Genomic DNA, 24882 nt, shown 5'->3' on the forward strand with positions numbered 1-24882 from the left:
ATCAATCCTTGACTTCGCTCGATCACTTGTTTAAAACTTTTTATTTTGCCAAGTGTGTCGTCTGCAGCTCGAGTCGAGCCCGAGGGAAACAACCACCCGATTCAAAATACAATGTTGCGAACAATTACCTAAAGGAAACGAATTTAAACGCTATTGTCAATGAAGTAATGACTAATTTTCCGGCGGCGCGGCAGTGAGTAAAATATGGTTCGAACTTCTCTCCCTTAATATGTATGAGGCTATACCAACCCATCGCTTATTTCGTCGTCTTTATTGATAACAATTGACATGACATAATAACAGTAGTTCGCAGTCCATAACCTTTATGGAAGTTGAAGAACAAACTAACCATTTTATTGTGACATCAGTAAATTTATTATTAAAAATATTTTTGTTTAATTTATCTATCGCAACTCTATATTTTGATCTTGTTCTTTTACATTGATATAAAACATACTCACATCTATGGAAACATATTCGCCATTCACTGTATCTTTATAATATTTTGGTTATCATTTTGTAGACATCCCCTTTCGAAAATGTGCACATGAAACTGATGACGACATATACAGTAGTAATATATATCTAACATGTTTTATTCGATTAAAAAACAAATATCCTGGGCGTAGATGCCTGTAAGAATACATGGAAGATGGGAATAAAAACCATACATTGTGTCACGCACCATTCTTACTTTTATCTGGAAGAGTTATTGGCCTATCACAATTCTGTAAAATTGGCTATGCAAGAGAGAAAGAGAGAGATTGAATAGATTAAAAGGTTGTACTCATTATGACAAAAAATTGGTCTTCTGTCTCTCGGAAAAATCTAAACTCTACAAGACACTCTCCCACTGACTTTACCACCAATTTTCTTTTATTGAGAATGTGAATTCGAATTCGTAGACGCAAACAAAATATGGGCCTGTTCATCACTCATCTGATAAGAAATGACTTCGTTCTGATTAGAAGCTCTCGACGTTGCCATGCTTTCGTGTAGCAATATCTGCGGATGGTTATGTTGCACATGCACGGTCGATACAGGGGTCAATTGCATGTACGATATCATGTCATCATTTGACGGGGAATGCACCGTTTGAATTGTATTGTATCCTGAATCGTTATTCACACTGTGCCTGGGTGATATATGGCCACTGTTGTTTGTTTCGACTTGAAGCAAATGTGGCTGATCAGCAGTTAAATGGTTTTGGGTGTATTGTGACTCCGTTCTTTGATCGAAGCCCGTGTTGGTAATGGATTGTGTGAATGGAAGTGTTACATTCACAATGGGTAATCCATATCGAGTCATCAACAGCTGTTCAGAAACGCGGCGTAGTTCGTCTTGTTGATGTACAATTAATGCCTGCAGCTCTTCGTGCTTTCGTTGTAACTGATCATGCATTAGTGTTTGACTCGTTGTCATTAAAAGATTGGGATGAATTAATTCGGAGGTTGTCTGAAATTGCAAAATGTACCAGAATGGATGTGTTATGTGGACATTCGTCTTACTTGAATGGGTGACAAGACTGCTGCTGTTGTTATACCGGGCGCTAGAACGGGCTGAACTGGAATTGCAGCTAAATACTGTGGTGGTTCTAGGAACGCTGGAATACCAATTTGGGATGGTACGGTTGTTTGAATCGCATGCATTGACTCTAGTTGATTGTTTTGTGATGTTGGCTGTTGTTGTGGTGAAGAGCGAAGCGACTGTGAACCAGGTCGGAGCTTCTTATCCTGTAGATTATCATCAGATTACAATGTTAGGGTACTACCACAAATTTCGATAAATTTACCGAACGATATTGGGTGGACAATGAGTAGCGACTAGCTGGGGAGTCTGATAAAGATGTAGAATCGGAATCCCTTCCGTGGTATGTGTGATATCGATGTCTGTGTCGGTTAAATTTGTGTTCCGGTGACATTGTCGCAGAGTGCCTAAAATTTACCGCGCAACTTCATTGAATATTGTCGTACACAAGTTTACAAATTCAGACCTAGATCTTGAGTCTCGAGAACTCCACGGGGAATTTGTGTCCATTGAAATAGGTGTTTGCAACTGGACCGACATCATACTATCAGAATCATTCACGTCTTCTCGAGTAGAAGTTTCCGAATGTCTAATTTGTTTCATCACATCGGCGTAACTGATGACAAAGTGAGTGCAGACCACAAATTCAGGCTTTGCATTCCATTGGTTGTACGTGATGTAGAATCTTGTCTGTAACCAAATCCATTGTTGACCCTTAGTCAAAAAGCGATAGTAGCAAGATGTTCCTTCTCCTTTTTGCTTCACTATTTAGGAGTAAAAATTGAGACTCGCATTTCATTTAATAGATTAACTAATAATGATCTAACGAACAAGCTTCATGACACGTTACAACTTTTTCCAGATCGTCAAAGTGGTAGTAGTCGTAGCCAGACGTTCCCAGCACTTCAAATGGCAGATAGCCAATTATTTGTGGCGCTCTGTGATCTAAGAACAAGAATTTCCACTCTAAACTATGTCTCGATGTAAATTCACTTTTACTGGATCCAATGATTGACATCTCTTTTATTAGTTGTGGTGTCTGAATCCGTGTTGTTCCTATAAATATTACCCTAGAATCATTTTCGCTGGAGAACTCAATGCTGTTGGCATTCGGAAGTAAAAGATTTTCAACGTCAATATCACTTCCTGTTAATCATAGAAAATACATTTACAGTTTATGGACATTCGGAATTTTTAAACATTTAAGCTTACTGAAGTAACCGACGAATTGTACGAGTTCGTAGGAAATCACTTCCTTAACATCTAGACCACCTCTCTTGAGATGACATGTAAAACAGACTTGATTCTCTGCAAAAGTTATTATAACAGTAATAGTGAAAATGTTGAGATTTGCTTTTTTCTACCTGAAGTTAAAGTATCATGTGCTGGATCTACCATTATCGATGGACTTGAAAGCAAATTATAAATATCAGAATGGTCCTCTTCAAACGCTAAATCATAGATGGTCATGTTCAAAAGATCATTCTACAAAAATCAAATTAATCATTTTGCACAAACGAAAATGTTAATCAAGATGTACCGGCAAATGTCCAAGTAACGATGTTATACTCTCCGATGCGTAAAATATTCGTCCATTAGTGGAGAACACTATGATAAATCCGTCCAGTGCTTCTAAAAACAAGTGAGTAAATTCTTCGTTTGATAAAAACGATGGTTTCCAGTCTTCTTGTATTTCATGGACTCTAGATCGAACAGTTATTTCTGCATAAAATAGGGAAGTTTACTTGAATCAATTTCTGCGTTTTTTCTTAAGAATTCTTATATTTCTCATACCGTTGTGCTGTTTCAGAAAAGCTATAGTTGTTTTAAGTACTGTAGATTTGTCCATTTTGCGGTTTGTTGAAGACACCATTAGACTTAGTTCGTTTATTAGCAGATTGAATTGATCCCGACGCTTTTTCTCGCTAAGATTCCGAGATTTTCTGAAAATGAATATTATTTGTTTCAAACGTCTACAAACTTATGTAGCAAATAATGTTCGCAATTCATTTAACTGTAATAGTATTTTACTTTACTAGTGAGGTAATGTGGCCTTTCTTTCACTAGTGAAGACCCTTTCCCACGCTCGCAAAGTAAAACGCCATACTTTACACGTGAAGTAATTTGATATCTCGTATCCAGATGAGTAAAAGTATCCGAAGGCTTCAGCTGAAGCCCTCGGATACTTTTACTCATCTGGATACGAGATATCAAATTACTTCACTGGTAAAGTAATGTACTATTATCACATACGCGCGGTGTTCGGATGTCAAAATTACTTAACTAGAAGAATAATTCAAAAATTACACTTTAGGTCTATGTTGTTGTCTCGTTTTCGCTTATGTGATAAAATAGAGTACACACTTGTCACTATCAGTCTCGGCAAGCCTCGACTTCTTCGTGACAAGTGTGTAATATATATTACATGTCTAGGGATAAAAAGATGAAAAGTAGAGTTTTCGTGTAAATTTCACACGAAAACGATTTTACATGCTAACGGTGTCGAGTGCTTGAAACATGAAAAGTACGGTTTTCGATGCATGTAGCATGTAAAATACAATTTCTGTTTTCTATGTAAAATTACCAGCTGAAACTTAATAACAACTGAATGAATAAAAGGAAAGAATATAGCTAGCAGACAAAAGTTTTACAGATGATTTGCAGCTCTTTTAAAGTCATTGAAAGTCAAAAAATTGAGTTAAAAATTTGAAAACAAGACTTGATTACGTCTCTCATTAAAAAAAAAAGTTTTCAGATTTTCATCATTTAAAACTTTTCTGTAACAAGAGCTCCAGTTGATTGGATTTTTTGTTGAAGTCGCACTGTATTGTATGGTTCGAATTGTATGCATATAAAGGACAACAAATAATGCAGAGTAAATTATGTGCAGTAACTGAAAAATAATTTTGACCCTACGACTCGTTGAACCTAACTTAATTTTTCTCCTGTAATACTTGAAGTGTTCCAGCATTATTAATGTAAAGACGACTAGAACATTTCTTGTTATCCTTGACCTTTCACAGCAATCACCACCATTACTATTCAATCCTGTTACCAACTACTTATAAATGATAAAAAATCTATCTGAATGAGGATTTGGTTTTCCTCTATTTTCCGGTCGATCTATTAAAATCTATTACTTCAATTATTCTTATCTACGATAAGGTATGATTGTGATAACATCTGGTCACGAAGTATAATTCTGAATTCATAATTTTATTTGGTCCACACGTCTGGTACCTTAATGTTATTCAAACTGTTAATGCGTTTCACTAATTTTTTTTATAGAAATAATGTCCACATTGTCTCATGAATATTACGTAAACTCAAGTAAAACACCAACTAGTTCGCTTAATTTAATAAAATGACGTCATTTGCCAACTGAAACTTATTATATTTCTCCAATTATTTGTGTTTTACTGACCGTGTCGGGAGAATACTACAAGTTTTTGTTGCTTTTCAATGAAGAGGAAAGGGTTATGTTTGTTAGATATTATCGAGAGATTTTTTTTTAATTGATCATTAATCCATCATTCGGCGGATAAAAAAAAAGTTTTTTTGTATTCAATATGATATTAATTACCTTTTGCTATCATCTTTCTCGTCGTTATCATCATCCATTCTGCGAAAAATTGTTGATGCAATGCTCATCGAAATGTAATATTTTCGTTGCAAAAAAAAACTTTGAAACGAGTCGATAATTAAGTTTTTAATGAATCAAAGCAAAGCTCTGTGTACATTTTTATTATGATTTTTTTTTGTTAAACTGCACTGTTGAGTTTATGTCGACGATTGTTAATTAGTTTCAATTAGTAGTTTTCACGAATAGCGTCTATTACTGTTAATTAGATTGTTTTTCTTCCACTATGATCCTAATTTTCAAAATAATTCACATTGTGATATAGGGTCTCTATATCGAACACTTTAGTTGTTGAACACTTTTTATGAACGACGAACTTCAGTCATTTTTTTCCTCCACATTTTTTTCAAATTTCGCTTTGTTAGTTACAATGCTTCACTCAATTTATGGAATTAAACTGAACGTAATAGAACCTTTACATAGGAGAAGAATTATATAATTCAAAGTTTTAACGCAGCCGTAGTATCGATATGGTTACCTTTGTGTATGCCAAAGAGTATATATTTGAAATTGATATAATAAACAACATTTTATTATGAATTACCATTTTACCATTTCTGTCTATGAAAAATACCCTTGCTTCAATTTCTATGTATTGCAAGCGACATGATAATAGCATTGCTAGGACTTAATTAAACAATTGTATCGATGCGGTTTCGTTACGTTTCAAAATAAATATACAATTTCGTTTGTGGGTTTCTCAGAATGGGAAGACTTTAATAAGGGTAAAACTAAGTGAAATAATAATACGAGCAATTGCATGTATATCCGATCAAAAACACTACAGCTCGTCAGATGCAACCTGAGGATTTGTTTTCATTTTCTAAAAAAAAAAATCTTGAAATAAAACTCTTAAAAATTGTTAATTTCACGTTGCTATCAAATAATACTTTACGGACGGCTATATCATCTGTTATCGACAATGACGATAAATAGAAATATTAGCTAACGTCTTCCACATACATGTCTAAATACATGTTGAAACAAATGAAGTGAAAGATTTAAATTAATTCTGCTGATCGAATTAACCCCAGTGAAAATGTCGGTCTCACGAGACCATGAAATACGTATTCTCAACGGTCTAATTCCAGTCTCAAAATTGCTGGAATTCTCAATTAGGTCTCAAAATATTTTTGTTTTTGCTAAAATCATTTCGGATGAACAAATGAGAATACCGTAGACCAAACGAGTAGTCTCTTTTCGAATATTATTTCGCCAGACTGTGCGAGACTGGATGAGTCGTCTCGTTGCAGTAATATACTCAGATCGCTTGAGACGAAACAAGTAGTCTCTTTGCTAACATTTATTGGTGAACTGTGCGAGACTGGATGAGTGGTCTCGTTGCAGTTATATGTCCAGATCGCTTGAGACGGAACAAGTAGTCTCTTTGCTAACATTTATTGGTGAACTGTGCGAAACTGGATGAGTGGTCTCGTTTGAAGAAAATATTTTCTTCGATATCTGAGACCGGTTGAATGGTCTTGTTTGAAGAAAATATTTTCTTTGATATCTGAGACCGAGTGAGTGGTCTTTTTGGAAGAAAATATTTTCTTCAATTACTGAGACCGGTTGAGTGGTCTCATTTGAAGAAAATATTTTCTTTGATATCTGAGACCGGTTGAGTGGTCTCATTTGAAGAAAATATTTTCTTTGATATCTGAGACCGGTTGAGTGGTCTCATTTGAAGAAAATATTTTCTTTGATATCTGAGACCGGTTGAGTGGTCTCATTTGAAGAAAATATTTTCTTTGATATCTGAGACCGGTTGAGTGGTCTCATTTGAAGAAATAATTTTTCCGATTTCTGAGACCGGTTGAGTGTTCTCATTTGAAGAAAATATTTTTTCAATTCTTTGAGACCGGTCGAGTGGTCTCTTTTGAAGAAAATATTTTTTCAATGCTTTGAGACCGGTCGAGTGGTCTCTGTTGAAGAAAATATTTTTGGCAATTCTTTGAGACCGGTCGAGTGGTCTCTTTTGAAGAAAATATTTTTGGCAATTCTTTGAGACCGGTCGAGTGGTCTCTTTTGAAGAAAATATTTTTTCAATTCTTTGAGACCGGTCGAGTGGTCTCTTTTGAAGAAAATATTTTTTCAATTCTTTGAGACCGGTCGAGTGGTCTCTTTCGAAGAAAATATTTTTTCAATTCTTTGAGACCGGTCGAGTGGTCTCTTTCGAAGAAAATGCTAATTTTAAAAATAAATGCAACCGAATAGTTGAGGTTTTGCGTTCTTTTGGTTCGTTCTGCAGATCCAGTGAGACAACTGTTTTAAATTAAATCAAACGTTTTATTAACAAAGGAAATTGAATTGGTCATGTATAGCATTTTGTATATTTTATCGCAAAATTGCATCACAAGCAAATATTGATAATAGCAAACGTTTAGGATGTATATATAGTATACATTGTATACGCATGATAAGTATACTGCCTTCTAGCATGAACATATGAAATATTCGGAAGCTTATGCAATCAAAATAGGTCTTGCATTTTCTCGTAAAGGAAGGACTCATGTATTCGTGCTAGAAGCAGTGCTACGGTATCACCTAAAGTGAGAATATTTTTTCTCAAATTTTCTCAAAATTTCTCAAAAATTCTTGAAAATTTGAAAAAATATTTGCGTTTGGGTTTACACAATAAAAGATTGAAGGAGCGGTATTAGCTCGGAAACAAATGACAAAACGCAACCGTTTCTCAAATCGGAGTTTGACGGGAAATTTCAATTGACGAAATAAATGTGTTTGTGTCTCAGCTCTCTCCTTATATAGCGAAGCGAAACATAAATGACGAAAATATTCAAGTGATAGATTTTGGATTTTGAAAAAAGTATGTACCAGATTTAATGATTGTGTTGGGATGGTTTAGAGATTTAAAACATAAAGGCTCTGGCAACCGAGCGGTGTTACATTTTCCATCGAAAATTCAATTTCAGCTGTTTTAGTTTTTCATATCACACTGTTCATTATAATGAGTTTCATTTCTTTTTGGTGTTGTTGATCTTGAGGGTGTAGACAGTATCCATAATGCAAGAAAATATTTTCTGCAAAAGAGACGTTTCAACCGGTCTCAGATATCGAAGAAAATATTTTCTTCAAATGAGACCACTGAACCGGTCTCAGTAATCGAAGATAATATTTTCTTCAAATGAGACCACTGAACCGGTCTCAGAAATCGAAAAAATTATTTCTTCAAATGAGACCACTAAACCGGTCTCAGAAATCGAAAAAATATTTTCTTCAAATGAGACCACTCAACCGGTCTCAGATATCAAAGAAAATATTTTCTTCAAATGAGACCACTCAACCGGTCTCAGATATCAAAGAAAATATTTTCTTCAAATGAGACCACTGAACCGGTCTCAGTAATCGAAGATAATATTTTCTTCAAATGAGACCACTGAACCGGTCTCAGTAATCGAAGATAATATTTTCTTCAAATGAGACCACTAAACCGGTCTCAGAAATCGAAAAAATGATTTCTTCAAATGAGACCACTCTACCGGTCTCAGAAATCGAAAAAATGATTTCTTCAAATGAGACCACTCTACCGGTCTCAGATATCAAAGAAAATATTTTCTTCAAATGAGACCACTGAACCGGTCTCAGTAATCGAAGATAATATTTTCTTCAAATGAGACCACTGAACCGGTCTCAGAAATCGAAAAAATTATTTCTTCAAATGAGACCACTAAACCGGTCTCAGAAATCGAAAAAATATTTTCTTCAAATGAGACCACTCAACCGGTCTCAGATATCAAAGAAAATATTTTCTTCAAATGAGACCACTCAACCGATCTCAGATATCAAAGAAAATATTTTCTTCAAATGAGACCACTGAACCGGTCTCAGTAATCGAAGATAATATTTTCTTCAAATGAGACCACTAAACCGGTCTCAGAAATCGAAAAAATGATTTCTTCAAATGAGACCACTCTACCGGTCTCAGAAATCGAAAAAATGATTTCTTCAAATGAGACCACTCTACCGGTCTCAGAAATCGAAAAAATGATTTCTTCAAATGAGACCACTCTACCGGTCTCAGATATCAAAGAAAATATTTTCTTCAAATGAGACCACTCAACCGGTCTCAGATATCAAAGAAAATATTTTCTTCAAATGAGACCACTGAACCGGTCTCAGTAATTGAAGAAATTATTTTCTTCAAAAAAGACCACTCACTCGGTCTCAAGCCGCCTGCCAATGAGACTGCTCATCCGACCTCGGAAATTGTAGCAACGGTTCAAAATTAGAACTCCAAATAGATATATCTGATTTAGCAGCACGTGAACGTCGACGGCGGTCCAAATTGAAAGTTAAGCATCATTCGTCGCGGTTAGTACTTGGATGGGTGACCGGAAAAAACATTACAAATAAAAAAAGGTAAAATAAAAAAATTCAAATATTACTAACGATTCTACAATTTCAGTCAGTTTGGTCTAGCGAATTATAAAAAAAGTAAAGGGTAGTGGCCATCTGTGAACTCAACATAGAAGTACAAAAAAATCTTCCGATAAATAACGAACGAAGAAAAAAGTTCTAAAAAGAAATCAAATATGAAAAGTCTCAAACGGTCTAGAAAAAACTGAAAAAAGAGAAGTCTCAAACGGTCTAGAAAAAACTCAAAAATTAGAAGTCTGAAAAAGTTTTTTTTTTATGACACTCATTTATCCTCATCCAGTCTCACAAGGTCTAACAAATCCAAAATGAGACCACTCATCCATTCTCACAACGTCTAACAAACCCAAAAGGAGACCACTTATCCAGTCTCACAAGGTCTAACAAATCCAAAATGAGACCACTCATCCAGTCTCACAAGGTCTAACAAATCCAAAATGAGACCACTCAGTCAGTCTCACTACGTCTAGCAAATCCGAAACCAGACCACTCATCCAGTCTCACTACGTCTAGCATATCCGAAACCAGACCACTCATCCAGTCTCACTACGTCTAGCAAATCCGAAACCAGACCACTCATCCAGTCTCACTACGTCTAGCAAATCCGAAACCAGACCACTCATCCAGTCTCACTACGTCTAGCAAATCCGAGACCAGACCACTCATCCAGTCTCACTACGTCTAGCAAATCCGAAAGCAGACCACTCATCCAGTCTCACTACGTCTAGCAAATCCGAAAGCAGACCACTCAGTCAGTCTCACTACGTCTAGCAAATCCGAAAGCAGACCACTCAGTCAGTCTCACTACGTCTAGCAAATCCGAAATCAGACCACTCAGTCAGTCTCACTACGTCTAGGAAATCCGAAACCAGACCACTCAGTCAGACTAGAACATCCTCAAATGAGTCTAAAGAGAGACGTCTCATGAATTTTGGATGAACTCCGATGAACTATTTCGATAAATTCTCGGTCTCAAATATTCTCAAAGGCTCGAAATACGTAGTCTCACGGCCATACAAAAGTTTCGGTCTCAAAAAGGGTCTCAAATACGTTTTTTTTTTCACCGGGGAAGTATTAGATTCGATATATATTCGAACAACCCACATGATATACTTGTCGTATGTGAAGTGTTAATAGGCTTGAAAACGTTAAAAAGTCGACGAACAGGTGATTGGAAATGTACTGACTCTAATAGCCTCACAATAAAAAAAAAATAAAGGAAAATTGAATGAAGAAGAAAATAACGTTCAGCGTTTAAAGATGTGGAAATATGTCTGGGAAAATAAAATTCGATGATATACATTAGGTTCGCTAAACCGAAAATCTTCAATAAATCAATACAGTCAATTATTTCGCAAAACCATTTCATAGTCTCCCCATTCTATCCTGCATTTTATTTATGTCAAGTTTTACTTCTTTTCAGTTCATCGATTCGCCTTACTCTCCACACATGAATGGAGTGTATAATCAAATTTATGTTTGAATGTGATATTTCTCCCTCGCTAGAAGAACAGATGATGTATATGTGACGACCTACAACGAGTGGTAGCTCTGGAAATAAATGATATGGGAAATATGTTTTTTTTTTATTGAATGGGTATGTTCTGTTCTTTATTTTATGCTATAACATTCAAGAGCGGTGTACCGTAAAACATATTTTTTTGTAGTTCAACATACATATTGACCCCAAGAGATTTTGAATTTAGATTTGGTTATGCAAAATGTGTGTGATATCTAATATTCGAAAATGTTGTTAAAGGACGTAACATAAATGTAGTACACTCAGCCCACCAAGTAATTAACAAGTGAAAGATTTTCGAATGAAACAATACACAAAGAAATATCGCATTCCAAGAAAGCTTCACCCACACATCAACCCACTTCCACTTTTCGAAAACACTGGAAGAGAATCAACGCCAACAACTTGTTGATAACTGTTATCGATGGAAAAAAACCGCACGAGATATACACGCGACAATATAACAACTGATGTCTGAACTGAATTCGGTTGTAGTGTTGTAATTCACAAAACTTATTTTTTTCATTTGACATTGAATTAGAAATTGTGGGAGCTTTTGGACGCAACATAAATGGTAACATAGATATATGGAAAATGGAGGAAATGACTGTGGATATTAAGCTTTTGTTATACCACATTTGAACTGCAACCGAGACTGGCTGGCAACATTAAAAATGATTTAAATCTATTAAATTTTGACTAGACGTTCTGTGAATAATTTGTGTAGTGGGCGTAAAAATTAACAGAATTTTCTATTCTTTTGGGTGGTTAATTTTATCAAACAACACCTTACGTTAACCCTTTAAATTCACATAATTTGAATATTGTACAATTAATGATAGCAAGTCAAAATGGCTTTCAAATCATTCACTGCTCACATCAATTCATTTCACAAAATTCTATTGATTTTCCACATTAAGTTTTCCGATGACAGCATGCATATTGCATGCCATATAGCGAAAATTGTAACTTATTAAATAAACGAATTATTGACTACATGTTGCTCATAAATTCGATTGAATAGATCCACTTTCACAAAATGTAATTTTTTAGATTTTTAAGATTAAAATCAGAATATCCAAATTTTCATTGATGTCGACGTTGCTATAAAGTATTAACGGTTCGAACGGCAATGTGTATACTTCGAAACTAATTTCTTGTGACAATTGAATATAGATGTGAAGCTGGAACGATAAAGAAACAGCAAAATAACACGATTATCAACGAGTTTGATTGACTAAACGATTTTCGTTTTATTTGGTTGTTAATGCACATATTGCATGGGATTTGCATAAAATGCATTTTATGGTAATGTATGTTGAAATTGTGATAACTCTTTTACAGACAAATTTGCCATTTTTATTGAATTTATTGTAAAGTCGTCGTTTATTTATAACATGCAAGGGACTGTTCATTGGTTACATTTGACTAGGCTATATAATGTTGAACACAAGGTTGAAGGACAAAACTTAGTAACTGACGTAGCAAGTAGATGGAATACGAGTAAAATATGTCGTATTTCATAGAGGCGCAGACAGTTGTGTTTAAGAAATGTGTAGTCGTCTCTCATGAATAGCACCTTAAGAAAATTGTCATTCCACACAGTGAATTTATATTTGTTTTCGAATGGTTTCTTGTATTATTTTCATTCACATGGTAGATGTAGTGACTGTAATTTTGAGTGGATCAAATCACTGTGAATAGGTAATCGACTTAATTATTCGTTTTTAACACTATGCACCGCATACTATGCAATCATAGGTCGGTTACTCCTAACTCCTATGAGACACGCTGGCTCTGAAATATTCTGAAGTCTTTAAATTTTTGGTCTAACATATCTATTCTATGAATTCGTGCTTGTAAAACTTACCAAACGAATTGAATTTAATTTCCTGCTTTCTTGTCCAAAAGCAAAAGCATGAGCGTTACTCTAGGGTACAGAAACTTGACAGTGTGTCAAATAACTGTAAAACACTGCAAAAATAGTATTTTACATGACTAGGGATAAAAAGATGAAAAGTAGAGTTTTCGTGTGAATTTTGTTGATCCGAGGCGAAGCCGAGGTCAATAAACACACGAAAACGAGACTTTTGATTTTTATCCAGAGTTATGTAATGGATTTTACATGCTGAGGGCGTCGAAAGAAGTGCTTTAAACATGAAAAGAACGGTTTTCGACGCATGTAGCATGTAAAAAACAATTTCATCAAGGCAGCTGCCTTGATTTCATACAAAAAAGCAGCTGCCAAAAGCCAAAAGAATGATTAGAATGATTACTCAAATGATTAAATTTAAAAGTGTCGGTATTTTTCACGTGACAATCAAAGCACGATGGAAGCGATGATTTTAACTTACATTAGCATCCATATCATTCTTGAAGAACAGTCCTTGCTCTTCTACATCAAATTCCCTTCGTTCTGGTACGTCAGAAACACATTGCTAGAGCTCGCTGCACGAAAATGGTAATCCACCTCCATACGCCTTCACTTCTATTATAAACAAAATTTACTTCGATTGATGGTGTTCTATTGATTTAGCTATCAGTACCGTTTTAGATTTTTTTAAAGTGTTAACTGGTAATGGGCTGAGTCCTGACGTTTTCCCAAACCCCAAACGTCAGCCCTTCCAAGGGAATGCGGTAATGCATTCATTAGGAAGCCGTCGGTCAAGGTATGACACCTTTCATGGAATAAGTGTAGTAATCCTCATGCTTGGAATACAATTCTGAATTAGAACAACCAACATAACCGAAAAATATATTCGAATGTCGGGTCGGACCTCGTTTTGATGTAGATATATAGCAGACCAACCTGATGTGATACAATAGTTTTATTGCATCAGGTGTGCCTTCTATCCACGAGAACATTTATGGATAATGTATGGATCCCTTTGGGGTCTTAGCGGTCATGATCATAGTGAGATTAGTAGATTAGTAGTATCAATAGCAGATTATGGAAAAACGAATTCATTTTCTCTTTTCGTTGTAGTTCTATTCACTTTATTCATTATAGCCGGCGTTAAAGTAGTAGGTGAATAAAGTTCAATCTGTTTCTCAGGCGCTTATGTGTGAACTGCACAATAATTATTTTTTAAAGAAACATTTTTGAGGACATATGCAATAAATAGTTCGATAACCTTATTGACATCGTTGTTTTATTTTCAACAGTAAAGTATAACATGACAGGGTACCACAGCTTGTCACACTAGACTTTTGAGTCGATGACTTATAGTGGGAAATAGTAGGAACGTTATATCATATAAAATTGTTTGTAAAATGCATTCGCTTGCCATTTGTGAGTATCAAGAATTACAGTCTGAGGTTTGTCTACCTTGTAGGTGAACTTTTTTGCAAACAAAAAATAACATTCAAAGAACAACAAACACGAAATTCCGAACCTTAGACAGTAGACAGTGATTGTGATACATTTTATGCAACTTTGTCTGCTATAGTGTTCCTGCATGTAAGAAATTGTGGTGCATGTACGTACAGACATTTATTGTAGAAAATTTATGGAAAAATAGCTACCAATCTAGTCTCAAATATAAAACATTGATAGGAAAGTGTAAGTTATTAGTTTTTGTTGAATGAAACCAAACCAGTTAAGCTATAATCATGTTCGTTAACCGAATCATTAGCAGCTCCTTAAAATTACTTGTTAAGGTTTTTGAAATCTACAAATTGCATAAAAAAGTAACCGGAAAGGTTATCAACGAGACTGGATGAGTCTGCAAAAGTTTGCGTAAACATTTTTTTTTTAAGTTAGACCAAGAAGAACATTAATTAAAATGAAACGAGTAATTATTGAAGATAATTACCAGTGCAAATGAAATGACAAATTTGAAGATAATTATTACTTTCTGCATTTTGATTTTCTTTGGGATACTTCCAATGATACCATACACATCGCGTGATAATTGGAGTGTTAATATTGCATAGGCTTTGCTTAGCCAATACGAATCGACACGCCGTACCGTTTCAAAGGCAGACAATAATGATGAAGAGTTCAAGCTAAATAAAGCACACATTCAAAGAGTTCGACCCACACCTCACCTGTAAAATTAGTTCCATTTTTGTTTACTTTTAAAAATGTTTTCTCACTCATAAAATTATACATTTACTGGTCTAAAATTTTTCGAACTAATCTTGGTTCTTTTAAACGATTTTCGCTTCTAAATTTGTTTACATTTAAAACCTTTTTGGGGGTATGTCGTTATCTTTATTTTGTTTGTATTATAGAGCTAATAAAATTGACCTAAAAACACACTTTGGAATATTCCAAGCCGCGCGATTAATTAGTTCTTTACGCAAAACGAAAATTTATTCCCTTTTCATTATCCTACACTTCGGATAGTTTCTCATAAATCAGTAATTACCTTGGATCAACAACCGGCAGTTAATTATAACGCCGGATTGTCTTTGTTAACTTGATCGACATTTACTTTTTTTTTGACTTTCAAACACAATGATTAAATGAGTAAGGGTATTCCAAGTCTCGAGTTTATATTCGAGCATATCCAATAAGTCAACTGTCAACAACTACAAAAAAATTGACCTCAAGAGTCCGGTAAAATAATTAGTTTTTCAATCGGACTAATATCTGCCGGGTGATAAAACTTACAAAAACCCGTTGTGGTCGACATATAAAAGAAAAAACTTTTTTATAAAGTCATATCGCTCAGAAGATATTGGTTCGATTGAAAAACTAATTACTTTGGTTTTAATTTGGTATAATTTATGTCGTGTACGTTCGGTTGTCGCGTCATTTGAAAGTCTTAAATGTAATTGTCGGAACTATAAGGCTGATATACCTAAAAATTAATTATTAAGTTCCACAGTGCTCGAACATTAATGTTTTTTCGTGTTTTTTGATATTCTCGTTGGACATTAATTCATATAATTACTTTGGGGTAGTCCTGGATCGTGCGTTTGATGAAAATCCGTTGAGTAAATTTTTGTTGTGGTTGACAGTTGTTGAATATAAACTTGAGACTTGGAATACCCTTATTACTATTATAATTATATGAGTTTTTATGCCATTTGAAATCGCGCACAGTTATTTTAGCAATAATAATTTATGATTTATTGTTTTGCTTTTAATTAGCTTTCAGTACGTCAGTAAACCTTAAAAATTTAATAATAAATAATTTTTCGAATTTCTATATCAGTTTGTTAGTGAAATTTTGCGAGATAACTTTGACTATAAACAAACATAACTTAAAAGAAGATATTTTAGTTGCAGATCTTTCGGTAAGCTATTCAGAAATCGTTATTAACATTCGATCTCACTAAACTAAGTTGCAATTTCATTTCAATTTTCGATTCGTTTAATTTTTCCGTTTTAAAAATATTCTCAATTATTTTACTTATTTCATGATGAAACTAAAAGGAAAATGGAAAACACAGATTCATTAAAACAATGTATATATAGTTTCTATAGAGTAACTCTTATATAACTCTCACATATGAAGTCTTTCATTTAACTATACTTGGCGTGTGCCGAACGTTGTATCAAAATTTATTATATAATCCAACTTTAATTGAGTTTCTAGGAATGCAAAATTCATAATTTTTCAGCCAGGAATTCGGACTCGTTATGAATTTCATATAAATGTTCTTCATTTTTAATATTTTCATTAAAAAACATTATTCGCAGATTATTCAACACCGACAATGAAACAACTTCTGTATTGTTTATCAAAATGAAGCCATTAGTATGTCCTTTATATCGACTTAAATAAGCAATTGTAAGCCAAACATTTTCACTTTATTCGAAGTTTTTTTTTACATTTACAAACTTATAGCTTCACGGATCCTTAGAAACTCAAGGGTTATATAACATGAAAACATGAGAACATGAAAGAAGTGGGTAATCAAAGGTCGATCCTATGAAAAATTGTACATGTTATAGCAAAACTAAAAGGGCTTGTCTCTGGTCAGTGACCAAGCAGTAGCAGTGCACTTAAAACTGGTAATACGCAAAACAAAATTCAAACAAATATTTTGAACTAAAGCTCGTCATATTGATTAGAAGAAATTGTTATTAACCTAATAAATATATACAGATGTTACGATGCTTTTACAGAGTGGATGTGAGTACAGTACATGTAACACATTTATATTTACTTCGTTTATACAGAGCACATGCAAATAAAATTATAAAAGCAATATCGCTCGGTTGAAATTTATTCAGTTTGTTGCCATATTTACAACGAAGCATAAGTAATTTTCTGCTAACTTTTCATCATTTTTTTTTGTAACGTCTATTCTTTTCTATTCAATTTTTTTTTTTTTGTTTGTAAAACTTAAGTTTTTCTTGAAGCCAAGATGATGAAAGGAAATCATGTAAGTGTGCTTGCGTTATGGACTAAAATATAGTTTGTAAGAGTGATTTCATAAATAAATTTACAAAACCGATTGATTAAACGATCAATTCACCAATGAGAATACGATGCATTTTTTTCGGGATTATCATTGAGTTAAAGGAAGTTGGCATTTGCGTGATCCGTGATCCAAGATCCATATATAACGAACTTATGTTTTTATTGTATAACGTTCTTGTAATTTTTAATATCTACTTAATAATAAATAAAGTTGCGATATTTTGTTGCAATGTGGAAACGTGATACAGACAGGTTCTGAAGTCGATCATACGACGTAATATTAAAGAATCAGAGACAATGCGAACAACTTTTTGCAAAGATATCAATAATAATAATAATAATAATAAATTTAAACTTTACATAAGAGTGGCAAAAATTATGAATGATGTTTTAACCTTAAAGAGATAACAATAATAATGTGTTTTGCTCGGCTACATTATCATTTTCCTTTGGCTGTTTATGAGATTAAAAAGAACTGACGCACAAACTCGTCCGATCTCTTTATTTGTTCGTTGGGTAGGCATTTAATCTCTTTATTTCAATAAAAAAAATGTTGCGTCGTTTCCGATCTATTTGTTGGACAATTAGTCGGTGCAACTTCTTATAACCTTTTTTTTTAATCGACGCAAAACGCAAAACGCAAAATTCTTAGAATTATGAAAATATGTGTTCTACGGTGTGCGCCCAAAAAAAATATTTTGTTTAAAAAATACGACCCCCATTTTTACCCATTCTGCACAGCCTCCAAAAATGTGACTGAGGTCGTTCATAGCTGCTATATCATGGAAACATTTGTCTGAGTTATTTGGCCGCTAGAACAATATGTTTGGTCACATTTTCAATCAGCAGATTTTCTTAAAACATTTTGAGTTAAAAATATTGGGTCGGCCATTTGGATACTTTATGTAGTCGGCTGCACGGATTAATATTTAAAAAGTTTTGTTTTACGTCGATGCGAAAAAAACTTACAAAAATTGCCTCTACTAAATGATATGATTGCATAAACTAATAAAGTTATCACTAAACTTAGGCCGAGTGATCTTAATAATAAAAACAGCTGATTCTTCGGCTGAGTTTTCAAAAATGTCCTATCCTGTGAATCAAACAAATTTAAAATTCAATAGACTGAACTCCATTACACAAAGAATTTTAATCTATCGCATGCGGCTATTCATCAGTTATCGATAACGATAAATAATGACAAGCTCTTGGTAATATGGTCCTATATATAGTAAAATGCATGTTAACAAATTGAAGTACAAGATTTAAAACCAACCGATTAAAAATACTTTGATCGATGGAAGTCATTGCACCAATAATAATACTGGTCAGGTCATATGCTTGCCGTCTGTAACAGGTTAAAATTTATGTGAAACAGAATTATTTTCTCGCTCAAAATTGAAACCCTATAAGTAAGCTATACAATATACTCGTCATTGTAGTTTTGCTCCCTCCCATGTACTAACTTCCAACTTTTTCTTTATTTTGTTCGAACCCATTGTATAAAAAAGGAGGTTTAAATGAAATGAAATTTAATTGAGATGGGTTAGGTAGTAATGAAAAGGGTTAGGGAGTAACAAAAAAGGAAGATAATCACAAAGAAAGAATGTGACAAATTATATATTGCAAGATACACAACTAGCAACAAACATCGACTCACCTCTTAAAACTTTTATATAAGAAAATATTATAATGCAACCTCATTATAGTGCTACTAACTGCACTGTTGACAATTACCTATTAATTTTGTTAATTTATATTTTCAAAGAAATCATTAATGTAGAGGGAAAATGTGCTTCTCCACGGCAGTCTTCTAAATCATAATCTGTTTGAAGTGTAGTGTAATAGTTGTGAATGAAGTAATTACGCTAGTTCCGTTGTCAACGTATATATAACTGCCTAAAAATAAAAGCTCTAACGGCAAGGTATCGATCAAACGCATTAAACTGTTTGTCAACAATTTGTTCACAATTTGTTCGTGTTATCAGCACGTGTAAAAAATTTCCCTTAAATGCGTACGATATTTCCCGCCAAGAATAGTTAATAGAAAAATATGAAATAAAAGTCATAACACTGATTAGATAGGTCACATCGCGTCCGTCACGATATTAAACAGGTCATCGGAACTGGTTTTTGAACTTGTGTCGCGTTATATTATCATGATGAAATTATTTAAAATATTTCAATCCGTTTAACATTATTCTTGCGGTTCTGCTTTACTCGTATAATAATCGTATCGACACATAAGACTGAATGAAAAAAAAACCCAGCCATTTAAATCGTAATTAGTGAATACATTTTCGTAATCAAATTCTTTTTTTTACGTTGTAAGTTTCCTTATAAAATGCAGAAGTGGAAGGCAAGCATTATCAGTGAGTTCGAATCATTCATCTAGACTGTATAATTAAATTAAGCTTACGCTTGTGTTGAAGTGTTTACATCGCCTAGCCCGTTTCCAATTTTCAAAAAAAAAAAAAATTCTTATTCAACAGCCAGTAATAAAAAAAGAAAACTCCTATATCATGGAGAAAACGAGCTCCGAAGATCCGCAGAATACCTGCATAATATTTTCGATGAAAGATGAGTCTGCTGGTGCTTTGGCCAATTTTTTAAAATTGTTCGATGAGCACAAAGTCAACTTAATGCACATCGAATCAAGATCCTCAACACGTTTGCCGGGCTACGAGTTCTTTGTCGAATGCGACACGAAGAGCGGAAATTTGGGAATGGCAATCGAAAAGCTCAAACAACTCTGCAACTATTTCAACATTATTTCTCGTGACTACAAGGATAACGTTTGTACCGTGCCATGGTTTCCTCGACGAATTCGTGATTTGGACAGATTTGCTAATCAAATTCTGTCTTACGGATCTGAACTGGACTCTGACCATCCTGGCTTTACGGACGAGGTGTACAGAAATAGAAGGTACTCTAGAAAACCTTAATCGCTAGCCACTTTTTAATCGATTGGTATTTCAGAAAATATTTCGCGGATATAGCATTCAACTACAGACATGGTCAGCCTTTGCCAAGAGTAGACTATACGAAAGAAGAAACTGACACCTGGGGAATTGTTTTCAATAAGCTTACTAAATTGTATAAGACTCATGCCTGTCGTGGTAAGTAGAGAGCTTTTCGTTGTTAAATGTGCGTGCGGTTTAAATATTGAATCACAATTACAGAACATAATCACGTGTTTCCATTGCTGATTGATAATTGTGGATATAGGGCAGACAACATTCCACAACTTGAAGACGTTTCCAATTTCCTAAAAGGTTCAATTTCATCAACAAACAAATAAAAACTGATAATCAATTTCCAATGGTTTTACAGATTGTACTGGCTTTACATTACGTCCAGTCGCTGGACTACTATCATCTCGAGATTTTCTAGCTGGACTAGCATTCCGTGTGTTCCACAGTACGCAATACATTCGACATTCAAGTAAACCATTGTACACACCAGAACCAGATGTGTGCCATGAACTACTAGGTCATGCACCTTTATTTGCTGATCAGGCATTCGCCCAATTCTGCCAAGAAATTGGTCTGGCATCACTCGGAGCACCCGATGATTATGTGGAACAATTGGCGACCGTAAGAATTTTGTTTCTAATTAGTTTCCTCTATCATAACTGACTACTGAATTTATCAAGTGCTTTTGGTTCACTGTGGAATTTGGTCTGTGTCGCCAAGAAGGTGACCTTAAAGCCTATGGAGCTGGTTTGCTTTCCTCATTCGGAGAGCTTGAGTACTGTTTATCTGAAAAGCCAGAATTAAGAGAATTCGAACCAGCAAAAACTGGACTACAAGAATATCCAATCACAGAATATCAACCCATCTACTATGTTGCCAGCTCCTTCGACGAAGCTAAGGAAAAATTGAAGTGAGTTACATTCGATAAAAAAAAACTTGAAATTTGTTTTCAACTTTTCTTGAATTATTTTTCAGAAAATATGCTGACCTGATTCCGAGACCATTTGGTGTACGGTACAATGCATACACCCAGAGCATTGAGATACTTGATTCCAAGCCACAAGTCGAAAATTTGATGCATAATCTGAATATGGAATTTCAAACATTACAAAATGCCTTTAGAAAACTTAAAGTTTAAGTTTTGGTATTTGGTATGAATACGCTTTTTTTAGTTGCGATAAGTTCAACGTTAAAGATATTTTGTAAGAACATGCCTAGGATTAGCGCCATGAGTATGCTGTGTAATATCAATCATCTAAAAGTTATACTCAAAATAAACAAAAATTTTAAATAATTTTTTTTTCTTTACTATTGAACTGAGAACTTGCTGCAGGTAATACTAATCACTGAATAAAGGTGTGCGGTCTGCATTTTTTAATCCCACACACGTAATAAGCAACGTAAACTAACGAGCGGCAAGATATCATTCCACTTAAGGTCATTCAAGAACGAGACTACGTTTCACCCTGAGAAATGAATGATTAAAGCATTGATACCCATTAAATCAGAAAGTTCAATGCATCTGAATGTCGTTTAAGCATTAAGATTTTTCATACCATTACACAGTCAAATCGATGTACCGTCGAACAAAATTTTTAAACCAGAATCTATTGCCTTACTGTCACAAAAGATGGCTCTGCATATCAAAGCTCTCACTGAGCATGCCTGAATAACCGACTCGTCGAATATGCAACTGGACGACGAACACAACATTATACCATCCGACGGTAGAAATGTTGATAAGAGCGATGTGATTTCTGTTACAGTGGTAAAAACAACAAGCACACGGATATGGCAATGATGAAAAGTGAATATAAAACCTGAGTTTGTTGTGTTATGCAGATCAGTTGGCTTTTGATTCGCGTTCAGTTCAGACCTAGCCGGGGTGTGATAAAGTCGATGAAAATGTTCGAAAAGGAGAATACTGTTGTGCGTTTGGAATAAATTTTTGGGGTTTTTGGTTTGAATTTGTTTTTTTTTTAACAAATTTGATTCATTGGACTGATTTCGAGTAATCGAAAGCATGTAAATTTAACTGAAACAGAATAACCCTTTAGAGACAGTATGTGTTGTGTATGTTTCAACTGGGTAGTGATAGTGTTGTAAATTTAAAAAAAAATTAACAAACAATTCCAACTGGATTAGATATTCAAAAGGAAAACATGCATCTATTTACGCTACTTGTTTGGATTAATATCACAATATTTTGTTATGGTAAGTAGATAGTATAGAGACAGAACGAGCCACAGTATTGTATAATTGGGTACACATTACATACGAATTAGTCTGAAACCACTCATTATTTAGATAGTGCTTTCCCTGCAGGATTATTTTCTTGTGTAACTATATAGCATCGCTCTGGAATGATAAATGTTTATGCAATAGGACTTACAACCGCTCATTATGTAGATGAATCACCGTTGTCGTTTAAATTTTATTTGTATTAATAATAGCATTTCCGCTGGTAAACTATAAAAGTTACCATGTTGCAGTAAATACTTTCAATTGAAAAAGTTTTTTTTTCCTGCTATACGGTATAATGCTATTACCTCAAGGATGGCAAATAAAACTAAAAACTTTTTGAACAGATTAAAGTTGAAAAAAGGAGATATTTGTTTTTTCCATCGTGATTTCTAGAAAGGATGTCGAATATAATGTTTGTTCGCTCGCTTTACTCTGGTAAAATGGCGTATATTTGCGGTTCAAATGGTTTGGCGCGCCATATGGCTATTCGTGTATAGTTTATTGGTGTTTACACAGGGTTATTGAAATTTTGTAAAATTTCCACATTTGTTTAAGCGGAGATTCTGGTGCTGAAGTTAGAGTTTAAATGTTTGAGCAAACAGCACATCCGGATATGAGAAGTTTTTATGAGATTTTACGTCAGAATAAAACGTCTAAAGCGAGGATAGTATAGTTTCATAATTTCAATTTAATATTTTATTTGCAAAGTTTGTTTAATTAAATTTTATTACATGCTTCGAAATATCTCTCCTCTCCATTAATATTAATGTAGTGCTGGAATGCAGGTTCACTTCGTACAGTTACCTTTTTTGTATAGCTTCGAATGCAGCTTTTTTATTATGAGATTCCGTTTAATGTGGCAGAGAAATTTCACTAACCATATATCACTTTCCAAAAAATATTCAAATTACAAATGTTTATTTGTGGAAAGGGAGTTTGTGTGGGTCGAAAGGGATTTGTGTCTGTTTATTCGTTAGATGTTACTATTTGAACGAAAATTGTACATGACCGTACAAGTACATGTTTATTAAACCAGCTTTGACTTCATTCTTTATTTTAGTTTATTTATGCTGTGTAATTACAAATACAGTATTTTTGGTATCGCGGAGTCTCTTGCCGAGCAAGACTTCTACTCTGGGTAGAAATATCGAGCTTAAACTTTTTTGAAATCTTTCCAATTTTGGAAACGAGTGCAAGCTCGATTTTGGGTGTTATCAGAAAAAGTAAAAATAGGAAATGGAACTTGATTCAGGTTTTTAGAGGATATAGAAGCTCGAAATTGGTGTGCACTGGGATTTGTTAAAGAAATTTAGGAATTTTTTGAGATTTTTTTTTTAATTTGAAAACTTTGTTTTTCAGATACTTAAAGAATTTTAGAAATTTTTTGGAGAAATAGATTTCTCAAAATAGTCACAAAACAGTACAATTGACGGAAATAAGAAATTATCACATTTTCGTTTTTAACAGATTCTACATAATTTCTGGACCCATACATTTGATCTTAGATTAAGGAATTTGTTTATGTATTACACATTAACAAGTGGATAACCACCGGTTTCTGGTGTGTTTTGATTTTTATTTTTTACACGTTGCCACTGCCACACGTTATTGACAATTTTAAGATATTTTTATTGGGATGTTACGCTGACCGCTTCGTGAAAAAGGACTTCACCTAGCACAAATTAAAGACCTAGGACAAATGTTTGACATTGCAATGTGGGCAACCTAGACAAACCTAATTTCAAAGCCCACCGAAACCCCTTGCTTCCATCAATCTGAATCTATATAAAATAGTTTTTTAGTTTTTGTCGCAGTAAACTGTGGGTCTAGAAATATCAGATCACACATAAAACAAAAATGTGATAATCCCTTATTTTTTGTAATTGTTAGCTAAATCGAATTTCAGTTTTTTATTCGAAAACGTTCTAACTCAAGTTCACGGTTGAATAAGAGCGAGAGATTTTTCTCAAATTCGTACTCATTCCTAAATTTATAAGGTGATTTGTGGTATCGTGACAGTTTTTAACTTTGTTCGTCATTTTCTTAAAACCCTTTGATATCCAGGAGTAACGGCTAACTTTATTATGCAGATTGAACATTTGGCTTCGTAATTAATCAACTAGGTCCCACCTGTTGGGTGGGACAGATCCCTTGACTGTCTGAACTTCTCAATAGAATTTTTGTTGGTAATGATTTTTTGATTAA

At 34.1% G+C, this 24882-nt stretch overlaps 3 protein-coding genes across 6 annotated transcripts in view; 2 read left to right on the forward strand and 1 right to left on the reverse strand.

Moving 5' to 3' along the window:
* Positions 1 to 351: 351 nt before the first annotated feature.
* LOC119073469 (circadian locomoter output cycles protein kaput) lies at positions 352 to 6057 on the reverse strand. The gene is made up of 10 exons (XM_037178973.1): positions 5111 to 6057; positions 3322 to 3470; positions 3068 to 3249; positions 2892 to 3012; positions 2740 to 2835; positions 2359 to 2673; positions 1994 to 2291; positions 1793 to 1934; positions 1509 to 1733; positions 352 to 1455 (listed from the first exon to the last, which is right to left on the reverse strand). Exons 1-10 carry the CDS (start codon positions 5176 to 5178, stop codon positions 877 to 879), a joined length of 2175 nt encoding a protein of 724 aa, XP_037034868.1. The 5' UTR covers positions 5179 to 6057; the 3' UTR covers positions 352 to 876.
* A 10198-nt stretch (positions 6058 to 16255) lies between these two features.
* LOC119073536 (protein henna) lies at positions 16256 to 21727 on the forward strand. 2 transcript variants are annotated; one of them, XM_037179079.1, is made up of 7 exons: positions 16256 to 16325; positions 19951 to 20384; positions 20438 to 20577; positions 20641 to 20733; positions 20792 to 21054; positions 21114 to 21343; positions 21409 to 21727. In XM_037179079.1, the coding sequence occupies exons 2-7, from the start codon at positions 19981 to 19983 to the stop codon at positions 21569 to 21571; spliced, it is 1293 nt and encodes a 430-aa protein (XP_037034974.1). In that variant the 5' UTR covers positions 16256 to 16325; positions 19951 to 19980; the 3' UTR covers positions 21572 to 21727. The 2 variants fall into 2 exon arrangements, with proteins under 2 accessions (XP_037034974.1, XP_037034973.1); XM_037179078.1 differs by lacking the exon at positions 16256 to 16325 and adding an exon at positions 17199 to 17420.
* A 495-nt stretch (positions 21728 to 22222) lies between these two features.
* The window catches only part of LOC119073457 (fibrillin-1), a 52230-nt gene continuing 49570 nt past the window's right edge, over positions 22223 to 24882 (forward strand). For all 3 annotated transcript variants that reach the window (XR_005087045.1, XM_037178952.1, XM_037178953.1), the window contains exon 1: positions 22223 to 22647. Coding sequence is in view for 2 of the 3 variants with exons in the window: in XM_037178952.1 (XP_037034847.1) it covers positions 22596 to 22647 (52 nt within the window). In the remaining variant the exon portion in view is untranslated. The remainder of the gene's footprint in view (positions 22648 to 24882) is intronic.

Source organism: Bradysia coprophila, unplaced genomic scaffold, assembly GCF_014529535.1.
Source record: "Bradysia coprophila strain Holo2 unplaced genomic scaffold, BU_Bcop_v1 contig_138, whole genome shotgun sequence".
Classification (NCBI taxonomy): Eukaryota; Metazoa; Arthropoda; class Insecta; order Diptera; family Sciaridae; genus Bradysia; species Bradysia coprophila.

What these genes read in the sequence shown, in the direction of transcription:
- LOC119073469 (XM_037178973.1), bottom strand. Translation starts at nt 5,178, where the DNA reads ATGAGCATTGCATCAACAATTTTTCGCAGAATGGATGATGATAACGAC. An exon ending in TTTTCTGAAACAGCACAACG is followed by an intron (nt 3,250 to 3,321) that starts GTATGAGAAATA and finishes TATTTTATGCAG; the next exon opens with AAATAACTGTTCGATCTAGA. An exon ending in TGTAACGTGTCATGAAGCTT is followed by an intron (nt 2,292 to 2,358) that starts GTTCGTTAGATC and finishes ACTCCTAAATAG; the next exon opens with TGAAGCAAAAAGGAGAAGGA.
- LOC119073536 (XM_037179078.1), top strand. An exon ending in ATGTGGAACAATTGGCGACC is followed by an intron (nt 21,055 to 21,113) that starts GTAAGAATTTTG and finishes GAATTTATCAAG; the next exon opens with TGCTTTTGGTTCACTGTGGA. An exon ending in GAAGCTAAGGAAAAATTGAA is followed by an intron (nt 21,344 to 21,408) that starts GTGAGTTACATT and finishes ATTATTTTTCAG; the next exon opens with AAAATATGCTGACCTGATTC.